The sequence below is a fragment of the Amblyomma americanum genome, chromosome 2 (genome assembly GCF_052857255.1).
Source record: "Amblyomma americanum isolate KBUSLIRL-KWMA chromosome 2, ASM5285725v1, whole genome shotgun sequence".
Taxonomy (NCBI): Eukaryota; Metazoa; Arthropoda; class Arachnida; order Ixodida; family Ixodidae; genus Amblyomma; species Amblyomma americanum.
In genome coordinates this window covers 80475715-80491461 of record NC_135498.1, presented here as the reverse complement: position 1 = coordinate 80491461, position 15747 = coordinate 80475715, and the positions used below count along the sequence as shown (strand labels likewise).

The 15747-nt window shown below is 45.2% G+C and overlaps 1 protein-coding gene across 1 annotated transcript in view; it reads left to right on the top strand.

Annotated features, from left to right (window-relative positions):
• The first annotated feature begins 19 nt into the window (after positions 1-19).
• Cap-D2 (CAP-D2 condensin subunit) overlaps positions 20-15747 on the top strand; it is a 64210-nt gene continuing 48482 nt past the window's right edge. Inside the window, exons 1-10 of the mRNA XM_077654724.1 lie at positions 20-102; positions 323-454; positions 562-637; positions 715-773; positions 1698-1885; positions 5121-5266; positions 6936-7057; positions 9658-9781; positions 12911-13058; positions 14510-14632. Coding sequence (XP_077510850.1) covers positions 334-454; positions 562-637; positions 715-773; positions 1698-1885; positions 5121-5266; positions 6936-7057; positions 9658-9781; positions 12911-13058; positions 14510-14632 — 1107 coding nt within the window. The 5' untranslated portion in view covers positions 20-102; positions 323-333. The remainder of the gene's footprint in view (positions 103-322; positions 455-561; positions 638-714; positions 774-1697; positions 1886-5120; positions 5267-6935; positions 7058-9657; positions 9782-12910; positions 13059-14509; positions 14633-15747) is intronic.

Below are 15747 nucleotides of genomic sequence, written 5' to 3'. Positions count from 1 at the left end.
AGTGAAATCTACAATTTACGGCGTTAGCGACCATAGCGACGTTAGGCGCTTCCCGTCCGTGGCTGATCCCGGCGGTTTTCGCGGCTTTTTTGGAACTGCGCGGTAAGTTTTTATTTGCAATGCAGTTAAATTGGTTTGTTTCTGTAAGTTTATGCGCATGGAGTGAGCATAGATCAGTTCGTAGTTCTAAGCTGGCATCACTCGTTCGCCGTCTTGGCGGTCAGCTGGGGCACTAGGGGTGTGCTGTGCTCGAAATCAGATCAGTGTTTGCCTTAACGACTCAAATTTAAAATTACGTCTGTTACTCTGGTCCATTCAACAGGCGATTAGAGCATGGCGAACTTCGAGTTCGTCTTGCCTCTATCAAGAGACCAGCTTCTAAGAGCTGACAGCGTTGGCCAATATTATGTCAAGGACGTCGTGCCGCCTCGTGAGATCGGTGCGCAGGTTCGAGGTATGTATACGTGGGCTAATTATTTGTTAATGTTCAGTAATTATTGATATCAACTGGTGTGGCACATTTCGTCATGTGCTCACTTTCTGTTCTGGTTTTGCATGTAGGGTTTCTCTCCAAGAAAAAGTTTCTCGAAACCAAATGCGTTGTTGATTCCTTCGATCTGTCTTACAGCGTTATCACGTAAGTAACACTGCTGTTTAACACTATTAAATTGGTTCGTGTGCTGTCACGTGGCTCATGTTTGCTTTTTATTGCAGAAACTTTCATTCCCTTGACGAAAAGGTGATACAAGATGCATTTTGCCTCGCCTTGTTTGGTACGTGTTCTGCGCTTTGGTAGAGGCTTGTGTGCAGTTCGTCTGCATCTGGGCAGTTCGTCTGCCGTCGATTTCAAATTCATTGAGCTGTAGTGAAATGATTTTACACGGAAACCATGTTTTGAAATATATAGCTCCTGAATTGGCAGATATTAGCGGAGCCATGGAAGGAATTTGACTGGTGCATCTTGGAGAAAAACGTCATGGCAGCATGGCAGCGCATTCTCTATGAAAGTGCTGTCGTCTGGTATGAGTGATTCTTGGTACACAGTATGTCATTCTTTAACCTATGTGAAGTATTTTCATGCAACTGTGCACTGGAACAAGAAACTTTAAGCGAACTTGAACGTTACAGTCTAAGCATGGGCAAAGTATGGCTGCCAGATCTGGTGCTGTCATATAAGGCCATGACTAAGTGATGATGCAACAGCTTTATGAAGAACTTGTGCAGTCTTCTAAACATTTAAAGGGGTATAGACACAAAAGTTTCGTTTTTTATTCTTTGTAATGACGCCTAAGACATTACTACACATGTATCACTGCATGGTATTCGCTTACAGCCACTAAATAATTTTTAGTTTAATTTCTTGTTTCATCCGTTTCAGTTTCTATAGCCGAGCAATGGCTATGACATCAGAGGTCAATATAGATCACTTGAGGCATGAAGAAAACTGTGATATAATCTCTGCTTCTTCATTCATGGTTCTGGCTCTTGAGGCAGGACTAGCATTGCAGTGAGTTAAAACCACAAAGCAGCTTGCAGACATCCTCTCATAATTTCTTGCACATATTTTAACACACCGTGCTTTGCATTCATGCCTCCATGGATGCTGTAGATTTTGTAAACTTATTTGCCCTATTTGTGCATCCCAGCATCTGAGTCTTGAAGCAGCAAAACTGAAGGGATGACTTGTGGTTTTGTAGGGGTTTCACGAGTGGAATCGGACCTGACGGTGCTGCTGAAGGATGTTGATGCGGCTCTAAGTTACGAAGCCAAGAGGGAAGCTCAGAATCATCTCAAGATGTCCTGCTACGTGCTCTGCCACCTGATGCAGCTCATCGAAGCAGAAGTCAGCAAGCCATCGCCAGATGTGGCCATGGGCACGACAAAGGTACTTTTGTCCCCCCTCGACGCCTTCCTGCACTTGCTACTACCGTACTGCTAATAGAAAGGGGAAGGGGGGGGGGGGGGGGGGGTGCTCTTTTTCTTCGAACCATCTCGCTGATTTAATAATAATTGGTTTTTTGGGGGAAAGGAAATGGCACAGTATTTGTCTCATACATTGGCGGCCGGAAGGGATAAAGGAGGGAGTGAAAGAAGAAAGGAAGAGAGAGGTGCCGTAGTGGAGGGCTCTGGAATAATTTCGACCACCTGGGAATCTTTAACATGCACTGACATCGCACAGCACACGGGCGCCTTAGCGTTTTTCCTCTATAAAAACGCAGCCACCGCGGTCGGGTTCGAACCCGGGAACTCCGGATCAGTACTCGCTGATTTGCACTTGGCATTTCTCTGAGACATTTGTTTAGAGGGCCTAGTATAGTATCTAGTATCTCGTTTGGTTACGCTACTGCCTTCTTTGTCTGAGAGAAATGAAACTGCCGGTTGTCTGGAGTGACACCAGTCATCAAGTATGGAATGTTCAAGCTTAATGGGCAGACTGTCATCTATTTCTAGGGAAATGAAATGCATCCCAACCTTCTTTTCATTTTCTTTTCTAATGGGTGTGCCACTTTTCTGTTTGTTTCATTTTTTAACAGACACTACTTCAGCGTAGTAAAATATGAGAGCATAGTTGTTCCTATGGGAAACTGTGTATTATTGGCCAAACTGTTCTGTACACAGTGGCTCGATTTGGTATACAGTAAAACCCTGTTATAACGAACACTGATATTACAAATTATTGGCTACATTGAACTGTGCCTAAATATTTTTAACAAACACATGCATTTCTTACTTTATATATGCAGTGCGGTTCGTTATAGAATGGATGTATCAAACTGCTGAGTGCCAATCTGGGTAGGTAGGTAGGTAACAACTTTATTTTTAGAGATTTTAGGGAGGGGTTGGAGACCATACAGCCACAAGCCCTTGCGCAGGCCTTGGCGTTCACAGCCCAGGTGACTGCCCTTTCTTGAGTAGCAGCTTCCGAGCTATGCAACAGCGCCTCCCACTGTTTGGTTGTGGTGATTGTTGGGTGCGTGAAGGGTAGATGGTGGCATTCCCAAAGAGAGTGTGGTAGTGTGACTGGTTGTGAGCAGAATTTGCATGTTGCTGTGTATCTATCTGGGTGTATTCTGGCAAGTAGAAGCAGGTGCCGGTAGGTATTTGTCTGTAGCCGTCACTGTGCATTCACTTGAGTTTTGGTCATCGACTTGTGCGCGGGTGGACGGGGGGTCCGCGACATTCAATATGCTGATGTAATTTCTTGGTGCCCACTCAGATGGCAGGCGGCAGGCTTTTCCTCACTACACAGGTGACGTAGTGGTGCGGCAAACGATCGCGCCATGGTTGATGCCTTATCTCGCATTTGTCAACAGCGCCACAAAAGATGTAGCAGTGGGAACAGCTGTTAGCCAGGCAGTCGGCACCCTTTTGCACCTCTCGCACCTGTTTGCAGGGCCCTGGAGCCAGCGATATGGTTGGATATTGTAGCTTTTCCTGCAGCCATCCTCTGCTCATATCTACTCTCACGGAGCGGAGATAGTGAAAACAGTGGTAGCTTTCGGCCTTGAATCCGATTCTTTACAGGACACCATTGTAATGAGAAGCCACCCTAGCTGGCATTTGATCTGCTGCCGCCGCATGCTGTGGTGCTGTGCGGCGAAGCCAACTTAACTAGCGCAGTTGCCGCGAACGGCATCAAAGCAGTGCTAAAACTGCAAAACGTTCTTTCTCAGTTGCTGCTACTACTACTACTACTACTACTACTACTACTACTACTACTACTACTACTACTACTACTACTGCTGCTGCTACTATACTAATATGATGCAAAATGCAGGAATGGGTGCTTAACAGCTCTTGCTATAGAACAAGGCTTTGTCTGAACGCTGCCTTTAGAAGCAGCTGTTGATGCTACACTCACTCTGCACTGTGACATCTGTTGCTAAGTTGAGACTGTGGAGCACATTATTTTGGAAAGCCTGGCATATGCGGATGGGAGAACATGTTACCAGTTTAAAATGAAGGGTGTTAACCCCAGTGCCACTCACAATGAATTACGCAGTAGGACTGTTTCCCTGCCTTTCATAGCAATGCCTTGCATTTGGACTTTTAGTTTATTTGTCTGGATGGCATTGACTGAATACAGTAGAGGCATCAGCAGCTTCTAATGCTATCGCATTGCCAACACATAATGGAGTTATGTGTCCCTAGAGATTTTTTTAAAGCGAAAGCTTTACTAGTCTAGCGGCGCCGATCTTGCTGTGTCGGCACGAATGACCTTGAACGGCGCAGATATGATCTTGAAGCGGGTTCAGTTAATAAAAAAAAAACAGTAAAATTGTATTGCAGGTGGGAATCGAACCTGGGCCTCCGACATGCGAGACGGGAACGCTTCCACTCCGCCACGACTATTCGACTCTTCAAAGTGAATGAAGGCGCGTATAGTGAATGCGCAAATGTCTGAGAAACATAGCCTTGAGATATGTGCTGAGTTGTGCATGAATAACTTAATTATGAGCATGAAAATTACAGATATCCTAATTAAGCGAGTAGTGAAGCACGTTTTCAGTGAATTTTCTTCATGCATGGCGTGCAGTCGTAGCACCATCATGCAGCACCCACTGAAACCCCAACACGCAATTTAGGGCGATGGTCCAGCAGATGGCCCGCATCTAGTAAATGCACAGATGTCTTAGAAACATATCTTCGAGTTATGTACGGAGGCGTTCATGAACGGGTAACATGGACAGGAATGAAGACGCAGGTGCTTCGATAAGTTCTAATGCTGGCAGTTGTCCGGAACACACTCAGCATTACAGACGCTAAGCCACATCTTGTTGCCCGATACACCACAGTTTTCGCTCTCTAACCAGGTTCAACAGTATTTAAACAACAGCAAATTTTTAAAATTTTCCTTTTATTTCTTACTTTTTGTGCTCTTTTTCGTCCTTAATTCCCATCCTCTGCGCAGAGCTGCATGTCAGCAGCAAGTAGAATAACTGCCTTTGTCCTCTTTCTTTCTCTCTCGTTATGTCCACCGTACAGTTCTCCTCATTCAACATGTCTAAACAATTTAGGACTTACTATACAGCATTGCAAGCACTAGATGAGATTCTGTACATCTTGTTACCAAAGATTGCTTTCCTTTGTCTTAATTTCTGCTTTCTTTTTCAATGCAGGGTCGCAAGAAAGTTGTTGCAAACGAAATGAAATTGCTTGACTGGACGCCGCAGAAGGTCAAGGCTGTGCAGTGCCTGAAGAACTTGCTCGAGCTGCCTCTTCAGTGTCTGTGGTCGCCACAACCCATGGAGGGAGAGTTCATCAAGTGAGCATGAGTGATTGGACATGGACCTTTTCTGTCTGTTTTACATTTAACAATACATCACTGGTGATAAGCTTGATGTGGAATGAGGCCTTGTTAAAGGACTGAAAAGAAGATGTGGCTATAGGGCATACGTCTTACGAAACTTCATTATTGGTCATAATATTTGGTCATGCTAAGTGTAGTTATAGCTTGACAATTTAATTCTGTAGAGGACAGAAATTTTTGAAATTGTCCAAATTCAACTTAGGGGAGCTCTATTGGGTCCTCTTGCTATGCATTATGCTGAGGGGACAAATATCTGTTCAAATAAACCAGAAGATCGAATTAAGCACGATGAAATTAAAGACATCCCACTGCAATGGAATAAAAGCACGTGGAATGTTCTCTCTCTCTCTTCCTTTTTTTCATTTTTTTTTTGAGGACATGGTGTCTTAGGGAAGAGGCCCAGCACTGATGTGGCTGAGCTAGCCGGTCTAGCAGGCTAGGTTTCTTAGCACTTCAACTGGACAGCTTGCTACATGTGTTAACGTTGGGAGAACATTTTTGAAGCAGATGCAGGCATTGATGAGGAAAATAAATGGGAAAAGGCATTTGCTGTCCTTTGTCGGATGAAAAATGTGACATTTATGCAGCTGTGATGTCTTGTTTGTTCTGTTTGTGTGCACTGTGCATGTTTGCCCAGTAATTTTTTTCATCACATGTACCATCGCTTTGTCTGTTTCTTCATTTTTTTTTTTTGCATCGACACGAAGTGCATATGCTTTGTGTGATGGAAGCAGACATTATTTTCATTGCACTTGCCTTGTTGCATTGAAGGTCTAATCACTTTGTCACTGCACGCTTTTGAATGATGAAAAGGCATGTGTCACTAATGTGGGTACTTTGGTTTGGGATCGGCGGTCCATAAAGCTAGGTGTCCGTAATAATGAGTTGGGCAGAAAACACAGAAAAGAACTTCATGATTAAGGTCAGCCTCTTCACATAGTGCTCTGTTGTCAAATGGAAATGGGACAGAATCTTGGCAAATTGAAGAGCATTAGGCTGGTCACCATTATTTTAAAGAAATGCAAGACAACGAGCTGTTTCTGATGCCTACCACAGTTCTTCACATGCTGTGAACTGCTAGCTGCGCTCAGACAGATGATAGATGCTGATAAAGCTTCTTTCACTGAGATTCGGGCAATTTGATAAATGGGAAAATGCGCAAGCCAAGTGCCTTGAGACTCTAAAGCATAAATCCTTAACACTGAGGCGTTTGAGCTTTTTTTCTGCCTTCCTCTAGTGCCCTGGACAAGGGTGAAAATGTCTTGTCGTGACAGTTGAGCTTTTGTTCTCATTGGTGTGCCTATGTATTAATGTGACAAAAATACATGGACCTCTATGGTCTCTATCAATTTCACTCTGTCTTTAGTGTGGACAGATAATTTCTGTGTTAGTGAGTCATTAATATGAAAAAGCTTCTTCACCACAATAACTGTCTCTAGCTTGAGTTGTTGACATTAATGTCAAATGTTATAGTCAGCCACTGTCAAGCAGGGAATGAAGTTTGGAACCTTTGGCATGAGATTACATTCAGTACTAGAACGCTGGCTGCCCACAAATATTTTCCTTTACTGCTGGTATGCTGTAGTTTTCTCTTTGCTCACTTTGTGTGTCCTTCATCCTCCAGCCTAGTGGCTGACTGCTTCTTCAAGCTGATTGAAGATGCAAGTAACATCAAGTCGGGTGTCATAAAGGACGCCTTCATCACTGTTATTGGCTTGAGCATCAAAAGGTACAGCTATGGCATTGGTGAGTCCGGCCTTACTGTGAATATGCTATGAACAACTGGTGTAGTATTCAGTGACGTGATTCAACATGTGAGGCGTTGTGGCCACTGTCATTGCTGATATATCTGTCTGTTATACTAATGATTGAAACGTGGCCGACATGCCTGAGGTTATTCCCAATAGTGTTGACACTCACTGAGTCCTTTATTGAGGGATTGGTGTTTGGGTATTTGTTTACCCAGAGCAGAGCTAAATTAAGTTCTTATCCATACTCAAGACCACATTGCTGAAGTGACATACAAAACTCATTCCCTCAAAAATTCGTTGTCTGATATAACGTATTTCTGATTGCATTGGTCTTTTGCGGTATGTTGACATGCATAGAGCTTATTGTTGTTACAGTAGAACCTCGATGATACGAATTCCTCGGGAGCACGCAAAATATTGATATAGTAATCCCGAATTCATATGATCCAAAACAAGCGAACTTCAACTTGAAAATGAACAAAAACTTTATTATGCTTAACGACTTCCGGCCGAAAAAGTCTGTAATGCACTTCTGCACTTTCCTGCCCTCGATGTCGCTGACCAGCCCCATCTGAAACACGTAAAACTGTGCAGCAGTTTTGTCACTTACGTTTTCGGCACCGACGGTGCAGCGCAGGACATCAAGAGCGTGACAGGTTTTTGCCAGTGGTTACAATTGTTCTGACTCATCGGCATCTTCACTATCGCTGCCAGGCTCCTCGAGTTCATCTCCATCTGCTTCTTTAACTCCTCCATGGTTCTTAACCAGCATGTAGCAACATTGTCGTCCGCGGTTAAGAAGTTGCGAGCCGAAGCTTGAGTTGCGAGACTGTCCCAGCCTTCAATCATGAAATCCTCACCGGGCTCTTGATTATCTCCCATCAGAGCCGCATCAGGTCCCATGTTAAATCCACATTTTCGAAAACAATTCGAGATTGTGCCTGCAGTCACATTGTCCCAAGACATGGCTAGGAAGTGCACTGCGTCTAACAGACTTATCCTCAAATTCACATCTTTGCGCTCAATTTTCGCCAGAAGAAACCTCACTAAATGTCCTTTGAAGTGATGCTTACCATTGCAAATGATTCCAGCGTCTAGTGGCTGCAGATGGCTGGTAGTGTTCTGGCAGGAACCTCACTGTGGTGTTGTTCAATGTCATTTTCTTTGGGTGGGCAGAACACTGGTAAATAAGAAGCAAAATCTTTTGATTTTGGGATGCCATTTTACAATCGAGGTTTGTGAGGAACTCGCGAAATAAATCTGCAGTCATGTAGGTCTTTCAGTTTCCTCTGCACAAAACAGGCAAACGTCCTGCCAATCGGAAACACCTCGGCTGCTTGGACTTGCCGATGACTGTAGCTTCTCCAAGCCGTCAGTGCTGCAGCAAAAAAGCACTGTCACTCATTCCTTGCTTTTCTGGTCGCCCTGGCATGCCTGGCCTTTCACGCACAAAGTCCTCTCTGGTTGTAGATTGAAGAAGGGGCCCGGCATTAAATATGTCGCGTGGCGCATACTCCGAAATTAGAGCCAGCAGCATGCTCAGCCAATCGACCACTTTCTTTCCTTCACCAGAGACGACTCTGTACACAAGTCCGTGCCTCTCTTTAAATCGGTGCAGCCATCCTCCAGAAGCCTGGAAACCTTCGATTCCAAGAGAAAGTGCAATGTTGCCAGCGTTTTCTCACAGTACCTTCCCGTCCACATTGACGCCGGCCGCTGTGACTTTAGGACCTCTTCCAGCTTAACGTGCATCGCTGTCTTCGCCTGCTTCACATTGACACCAAAGCTCTGAGCGGTCTTCAAAATAATATCTCGCTACCCAACAATGGTGCAGAGCATCAACGGTGCCAGCCCTAACTCTTTTTGCCAAGTCGACACGTTTCTTTGCTAGGTTTTCATCGACCTTCTTGAGTATATAAAGCTTCTCCTTAAAAGAAAGAGCCTTCCGCTTCCACAACATGTCAACAGCGAACGCTTGCGCAGCTTGCGTCATTGTCATGTTTGGGCAGACCACATTTCACTCGGCGAAACACACACGGCAGCAACGAACGAGGAAAATAGACGGGTGTAGCCAGCGGCAGCGGCCTCCCGCCCAACTCTCAGCAGCTGCGAGACAACTTTTTTATAGGCCATTGAGCTGCCAGCAAGTGGGTGACATAGCCCTGTCGGGCACGTGACACACCTTGGCTCGTCAGGTTGTTATAAACAATGCGCTGTGACGCGCGCCCGTCGAGACCAGCGAAAGGGAGGTGGGGGTAGAGGGGGCCAGCGGCAGCAGACAGTACCCTCTCCCCCTCTACGTGGGCTCGCTTGCGTGCGCGGGTGGTTGGTCGCGCGTTCATATCATCCGCGCTGACTTGCAAAATTGTTCGTATAATCCCGAATCATAACGCATTCTGTACAATGTAGGCCGTCCAAGACACTCTTGAAATTCGTATCATCGAGATGCTTCTGTATTATGTTCTTGTGTGTGGCATAGCACTTGCACATATCGGAATGGGTCTGGCCAGTCTACTTGACAGTCATATCTACGTTCAGTACAAGGCCACAGTATACTGAATAGATAAATGTTCTCCCTGTGTCACCTTTTTGCAGGCTGTGTCATGAAAATAATGCAAGTGCTGCAAGCCCATGAACATGTGGCTTCGTTTCTTGCCGATTCCCTGCAAGTCTTTTCGGAGAAGTTTGGTGTCAAGAGTATTGTTGGCGACTGCATCAGGTCTGTGAGCGTTTGACATTATCCATCACCTTGTACAGTTTCAGACTGCGATTCTTTGGGTTGGCTCGCCTGTTTATCATAGCAGATTATGTGGGAAAAGTCAAGCATCCTAAAAGCAATAAAGAGGTTTTTTCAGGTAAACTTCGTTATGGCACTATGTTCGTTTTTCGGTTGTGTTGTGTAGCGGTCAAGTTTGTTTGTTCAGGTTTTATGAAACCTTGGCTGCAGCAAAACTTGTTTATTCCATGTAGTGTGAAGTTGACGTATCCTTCAGGCTGATAATTCAATTTTTTGTAGACTGTTCAGAATGTGGTGTTCAGTAAACAGTTGTATCAAAGTTTAACATAAAAAATTGTTTGAAACATTTTATAGCCACTTAATTTGTCGCATCTTTTAACATTGGATTTCCCCTGCATAGGTGTAAACAATCCCTGAGAGAAGCATTAAGTAGTAACATAAAAATGGGGTAGAGGTGTGTTCAGTTTTGGGGTGTTCACTGTAACCGTGGGCCATAGCTTCTCCCTGGAATATTTTACTAAGGCAACCCCAGGCAAACATCAGAGGCAGCACTGGGACAAATGACAAAAGTTCGTTCATTTACTTCTCTTATTGGCCGCTTTAAAATTTGTTTCCAACTCAGAATGCCGCTTCCTTTTGAAAAGTGAAGGGAAGAGAACTGAAACAGTGCAGGAGCTAAAACAGGACATCAGAAATCAAGAGCTCTGTTGCGGGAACAGAGCCTGGGTTTCAAGGAGCTCCTGAGGCGTTTCTGAAGCCAGAAAACAAGCAGCACATTCTTGGCCTCTATTCTTTTATTTGTGCGAAGTCTTTTTCCAGTAGCATAAGCACTGTTTGGTCACTGATCTTTTTGCTGAAAAGTGTACTTTTTGCGTTACATGTCTATCCTTTTGGGAACTAGTGATCGTAAGTACTGTCTTCTTTGTACAGTAATCCCTGTCTATAACGAAGTCAGCGGGACGGGGAAAAAATTCGTTATAAGCAGTAATTCGATATAAGCGGCCACCCGAGAAAAGCTAAAGCAGTCAAGCTTTAAATGCGCCGAAACTGCGAGGATGTCAAAATACAATGCGTTCAGTGAAGAAAAACTTTATTCGGGTGCAAATAGGCAGTGAGCAGAGGGGGGGGTCATGGAAGGCTACAAGAGTATTGCTGGGAAGCGCCGCAAATGTCGTTGCTCGAGCCTTTGGTTATGTTGTGCTAAAAAAATGATTAGCCGCTCACTGTGGCCACGCAGCGCGATCGTAAAAACCGAACGGTTTTGCAGTAGGGGCTTTACATGATTACTGGGCAGTTTTTTCCCCAGGTTTGCAGCCGTGTGAAGTTCACAAAGTGAGAGTTTTTCGGCGCACCGTTGTCGACGACACTGTGCCAATTCTACGGTTCGAGTGTCGGTGTTGGCGCAGCGTCACATACGTGCTGTTGACAAATGTCTAGGAACAAAATTCAATGACGCTACCACGCATTTTGACCATTTGTCTAGTCGGATGGCGCGAATCGAGCATGGCTGGCTCAAGAAAATAGCCGGGGAAACACCATGGTTGCTTTGACCCGCCATGTTGACAGCCTGTCGCATCGAACACGGCAAAGGGCTTGCGACCAGCAGTTGCTTGTAACCAGGCAGCAGCTCAACAAACACTATTGTTCACACTTGCAAGTGCGACCTGCGGGTCGGCTTCTCGTTTGAAGCGAAAACTCTCGGGAATGACGTTGTTCACGCGCTTTCGACAGTTTCGTCTGCTTTGCCCGATGTGAAACGGTTAGGCTTAGCAACAACTACGGCAGCCAGGGAGCAGCTCAGTTCGCTGCCCAGCGCGTCCACGGTCGACGTCGTTGCCGAAAGCTCAGCTCGCTGGCTGATTGGTTCAGCAGTTTGCGGCTCGCAGTCACAATGCTGGAAAATCGAGCACCGAGCGACTGGCCTGCGACTGTCGCTTTTCGACCAAAACAGTCGCACGACCTCTACGACTCGCAAGTGTGAATGGGCTGATAATCAGAGGAACACTTGTTTTGTGCTTTCTGGCACGTTTCAGTGCCAGAAGCGCTCTTTAGAGCGGTAAAACTTTGCTAATCGAGCGCACCCCATGGAATGCTACGGCGCAAGTCGGCCCACGGCCTTTAGGCCACTTTTCGGCATCCAAGAGACCACAGTTTTCTATCATCGCAAAGCATCAGGAAAACTATTTTCGTGTGGATTCTATCATGTGGGACACCAGCGGTGCGATTGCGACCAAGGTTAACGGTTCGGGCTCGCTGCATCATGGAATTTGACAACTTCCATTCGCTCTGCTGTAAACAGCTGGGGGCACTCGGAACTCACTTGGTACCCGTTACTAGGTAGGTCATCAGTCGTAGGTTTGGTACTTTTGTGGGTTCTGTACCTGCATGGGTCTAATTCATTGGCGGTATTAATTTGACATAGCATGCGCAAAAGGGTCACCGCCGCTCGGCGGCGGCGGTGTCTCTGCTCGCCACTTCGCTGTAAGTGGGTCAAGCTGTTCGTGCGCTTCGAGTAATGCGGCTTAAAATGCATGCGTTTTGGGTTGGGACCGGAAGAAATTTCGAATAAAGCGATGTTTCGAGTAAAGCGATTTCGTTATAACGCTGGATTACTGTATCTGCAGGAGAAATAAGGTCCAGAACCACATATCTGTATCATCTGTTTTTTTTTTTTTAGTTAAGTTTAGCATAGTACGAGTACCTTTTTTTCTTTTATTAACGGCACTGTTGCTGTTCACCATTTATTTTTAAATTTGAAGAATGCACTGCTTACTCGGAGTTGTGAGCAAGCTTGGACTTTTTGTCGAGTATGGAGTTTTTTTTTTTGTGCAATTCTGGCAGCGTGCAAGTTTAATCATTAGTTTGGAGGTCGCAAGTCTAGCTGTGAAATGCTGCTGCTGCATTTAAGCCAGAAGGACTGGAAAAAAAAAGCTTGGCTGTGGCATTGCCTGTGGCAAGGAAAACTAAGGCCACATGTTTTGATAGTAGGCCACTGCATTTTCTGCCCCTTCTGTGCAGTGGATGTCACACTAGCGGCAGGTGGCTTGGCACTTAATGGCCCGGGCATTCTGTGTGAACTGCGTTATGTTTATGTCGCTTTTTGTGTTGCAGAGAACTGTGTCGCCTGGATTCTCTGGAGTCAGCTCAGGACTGCGGGGGAATCCGAAACATTGCCACGTTTCTCGTGGAGCTCTCGGAACGCATGCCAGAGTTGGTTACGAAGTCTGCTAGCTTCCTCATTGACTTACTGAATGTCAAGGTTTGCCTTCTCATTGTGGCTTATTTGGTTGATTTGAAATACCTTACAGGCCTGTAAGGCATTGTGTAAGGGGGCATCAAATTGCATCAAATTCATGGCAGCATATTTGTAAACATAATAAGCACTGAGAAATAAGAAAGAGTAATAAATAACAAGATGATGATCATGACTTTTTACTGCGCAAGGGCGTCTGTAGCCAAAGAGTGCCATGGCACAAGGTTTTTTTTTTTACTCAAGGGGGGCTTAAGGCCCATTTCCCAAGCATTTCATCCTAAAGAAGCCGATCACTAGGCAGGGGAAAGCTTGTATCTATTGTATCACCGGTGGGTACCCGGTGGCACTGGGGATCGAACCCTGCACCCCCCGCATGCGAGGTGGATGCTCATACGACTAGGCCACCACTGCGGTAATAAATAACAAGAAAATATTTAAACACGAGTGCCGATCAAACAGCGAGGGGGGATAAAAGCAGTAAGTGACACCCGATAAAGCACAAAAGCAAAATAAAATGCATGTGGAATGGGTTATTATCAGTGCACAGTGAAACAAGTCGTGATATATTCAGTACATTTCAAGATATGAAGACAACAAAGAAATGAGAGAAAAATGTTTGTTGCATGTGGTGGAATGTGAATTAGCTTGCAAGACATTTCTAAACACTCCTGGTGAACTTAAGGAGGTAGGGTTGCAAAGGGCAGTGGTGTTTACAGTTTTTTAAAGCACTAGCCAGCTATTGAAAGTGTGTGCGGGGGTCTGTTCTTCCATTTCTGCCCAGGAAGCCATAATTTGTCTCCATGTTGAGTTCAGTTTTGTCGATGCCTGATAATGAAATTTGTAAGTTGCCGATTGCACGTAGGTTAGCAAATTGGTGCACCACACGTTTCTCTCCTCCTCTCCTGTCCACCTCAGTGTTCACCCTTAGACAGTGCTGCTTGCTCGGGTTGCCACTTTCGCTTCCACTAAAAGGAAATGCATACTGCACCAAACAGATTAAGGGGGTGCAAACCGCAAGTTTTTCATTTTTTTTAGTGTTTTGTTAATTCTTCCTTTTATTTATTTAATATTTTTTTTGCAGTTTTCTTTTTGATTCTGAGGCTTTCACACATCCTCCGTTGTGGTGTCTGCCTACCTTGCTTGTGGTGATGCAAAACTTGCAATTTATACAGTGGGTTGCATTGTTATGTGCCTACAGATTGGGATTATGTACATTGCGCGTCAAAAATACATGGCCCAAAGGGTTTGCTTTTAAGCCTTATACTAAGGCACTCTTCACCTCTGGACGTCCTCAGCTACAGAGGGTTGATGATGAGGGCTCCTCAACTTTGAGAGATTTTTACCGCTGACGATGCAAAACAAGTTGCACTGCAGTCCCGAAAGCAAATCCCTTGGGCCATGTATTTTTTACTTGGACCACACATGACATCGCATTGGCGTTTATTCCTTTGTTGCAGAGCTATACAGTGAGAAACGGCGTCCTCATAGTCTTCAGCAATATTGTGCTTATGGCCCTGAGCAAGGAAGGGCTGGGCGATAAAGAGAAGGAACTTCGTGACTCCCTCCTTGACCACCTTGAGGTTTGCATTCCCTCTTGTTGTAGCTCTGTTTATAAAGACCTTGCATGGAGCGTAGTGAAAAGGATAACTTGCAGCTTGAAAAAAAAAAAGTATCCAGACGTGAAGCTGAAATCCTTGAATCCATTCCTGTCATGTGCTTTCTACTTAACTGGCCAACTTCGATTGCTGGTCTGTGATTGGTACATGCAATTTAAATGATTAAAAGCTTGACTGAAAATGTCAGTAAAGCTTTGTAGGGGCATACTGAGACGGGAGCGCTAGATTCAAGACAAGGGGACAACACCACATAGGAATATCACGAGGCACGAGCGCTCATGTCTCGTGGTGTTCCTATGTGGTGGTGTCCCTTTGTCTTGAATCTAGCGCTCCTGAGACACGAGCGCTCGTGTCTTGTAGTGTTCCTATGTGGTGTTGTCCCCTTGTCTTGAATCTAGCGCTCCTTAGTCTCAGTTTGACTGCAAATAATTTTGAGTTTTTGAGTTATGGTTTTGGGAAATAATCATCTACAGTAAAACTTGGATGTAGCAAACCCAGAGAATTCCTCAATATTTTGAAGTTACGATATTGCGAACTACAAGTAATGAAGCTGTTGCAGCGATCGACCTTGATACAATGAACTTGCCATGCCGACTACCCATTAAGTAGTGCTGCGTAACTTGAAATTGCGCCAAATCACATGAATGTTTCATGACGATAAAGTACGATATGCCCAGAAAGGAATGTCTACAATTGCAACGAGCGAACACAGTTGACACGTCTCGCTGTGCTTCAGCGCAATCAGCTCCTCTCCAGGGTAAACACAGCAGTCTGCAGCTTTCACTTTTGTAGCATCACACCAAGTGATGGTACAACTAACTCGTATCCATAAGCGATGCAAAACAACAGGTCACAACTAAGGAGGCTCTGTTGCTAGCCATGCGGGGCGGGAGTGGGGATGGCGGAGCGCGCCAGCAGCCAAGGCAAAGAGTAAGTTTCCGGGGACTATGGCGGACGGGCAGGCCGAGGGACTTCCTTTTTTTTTTTTAACAGGAGACGAGCGCATGAAAAAAGAGAGCTGCTCCAGACTCCCTCACCTCCCCCACTGTCCCAACTGAACTTGTACTAGCGGCGTCGTG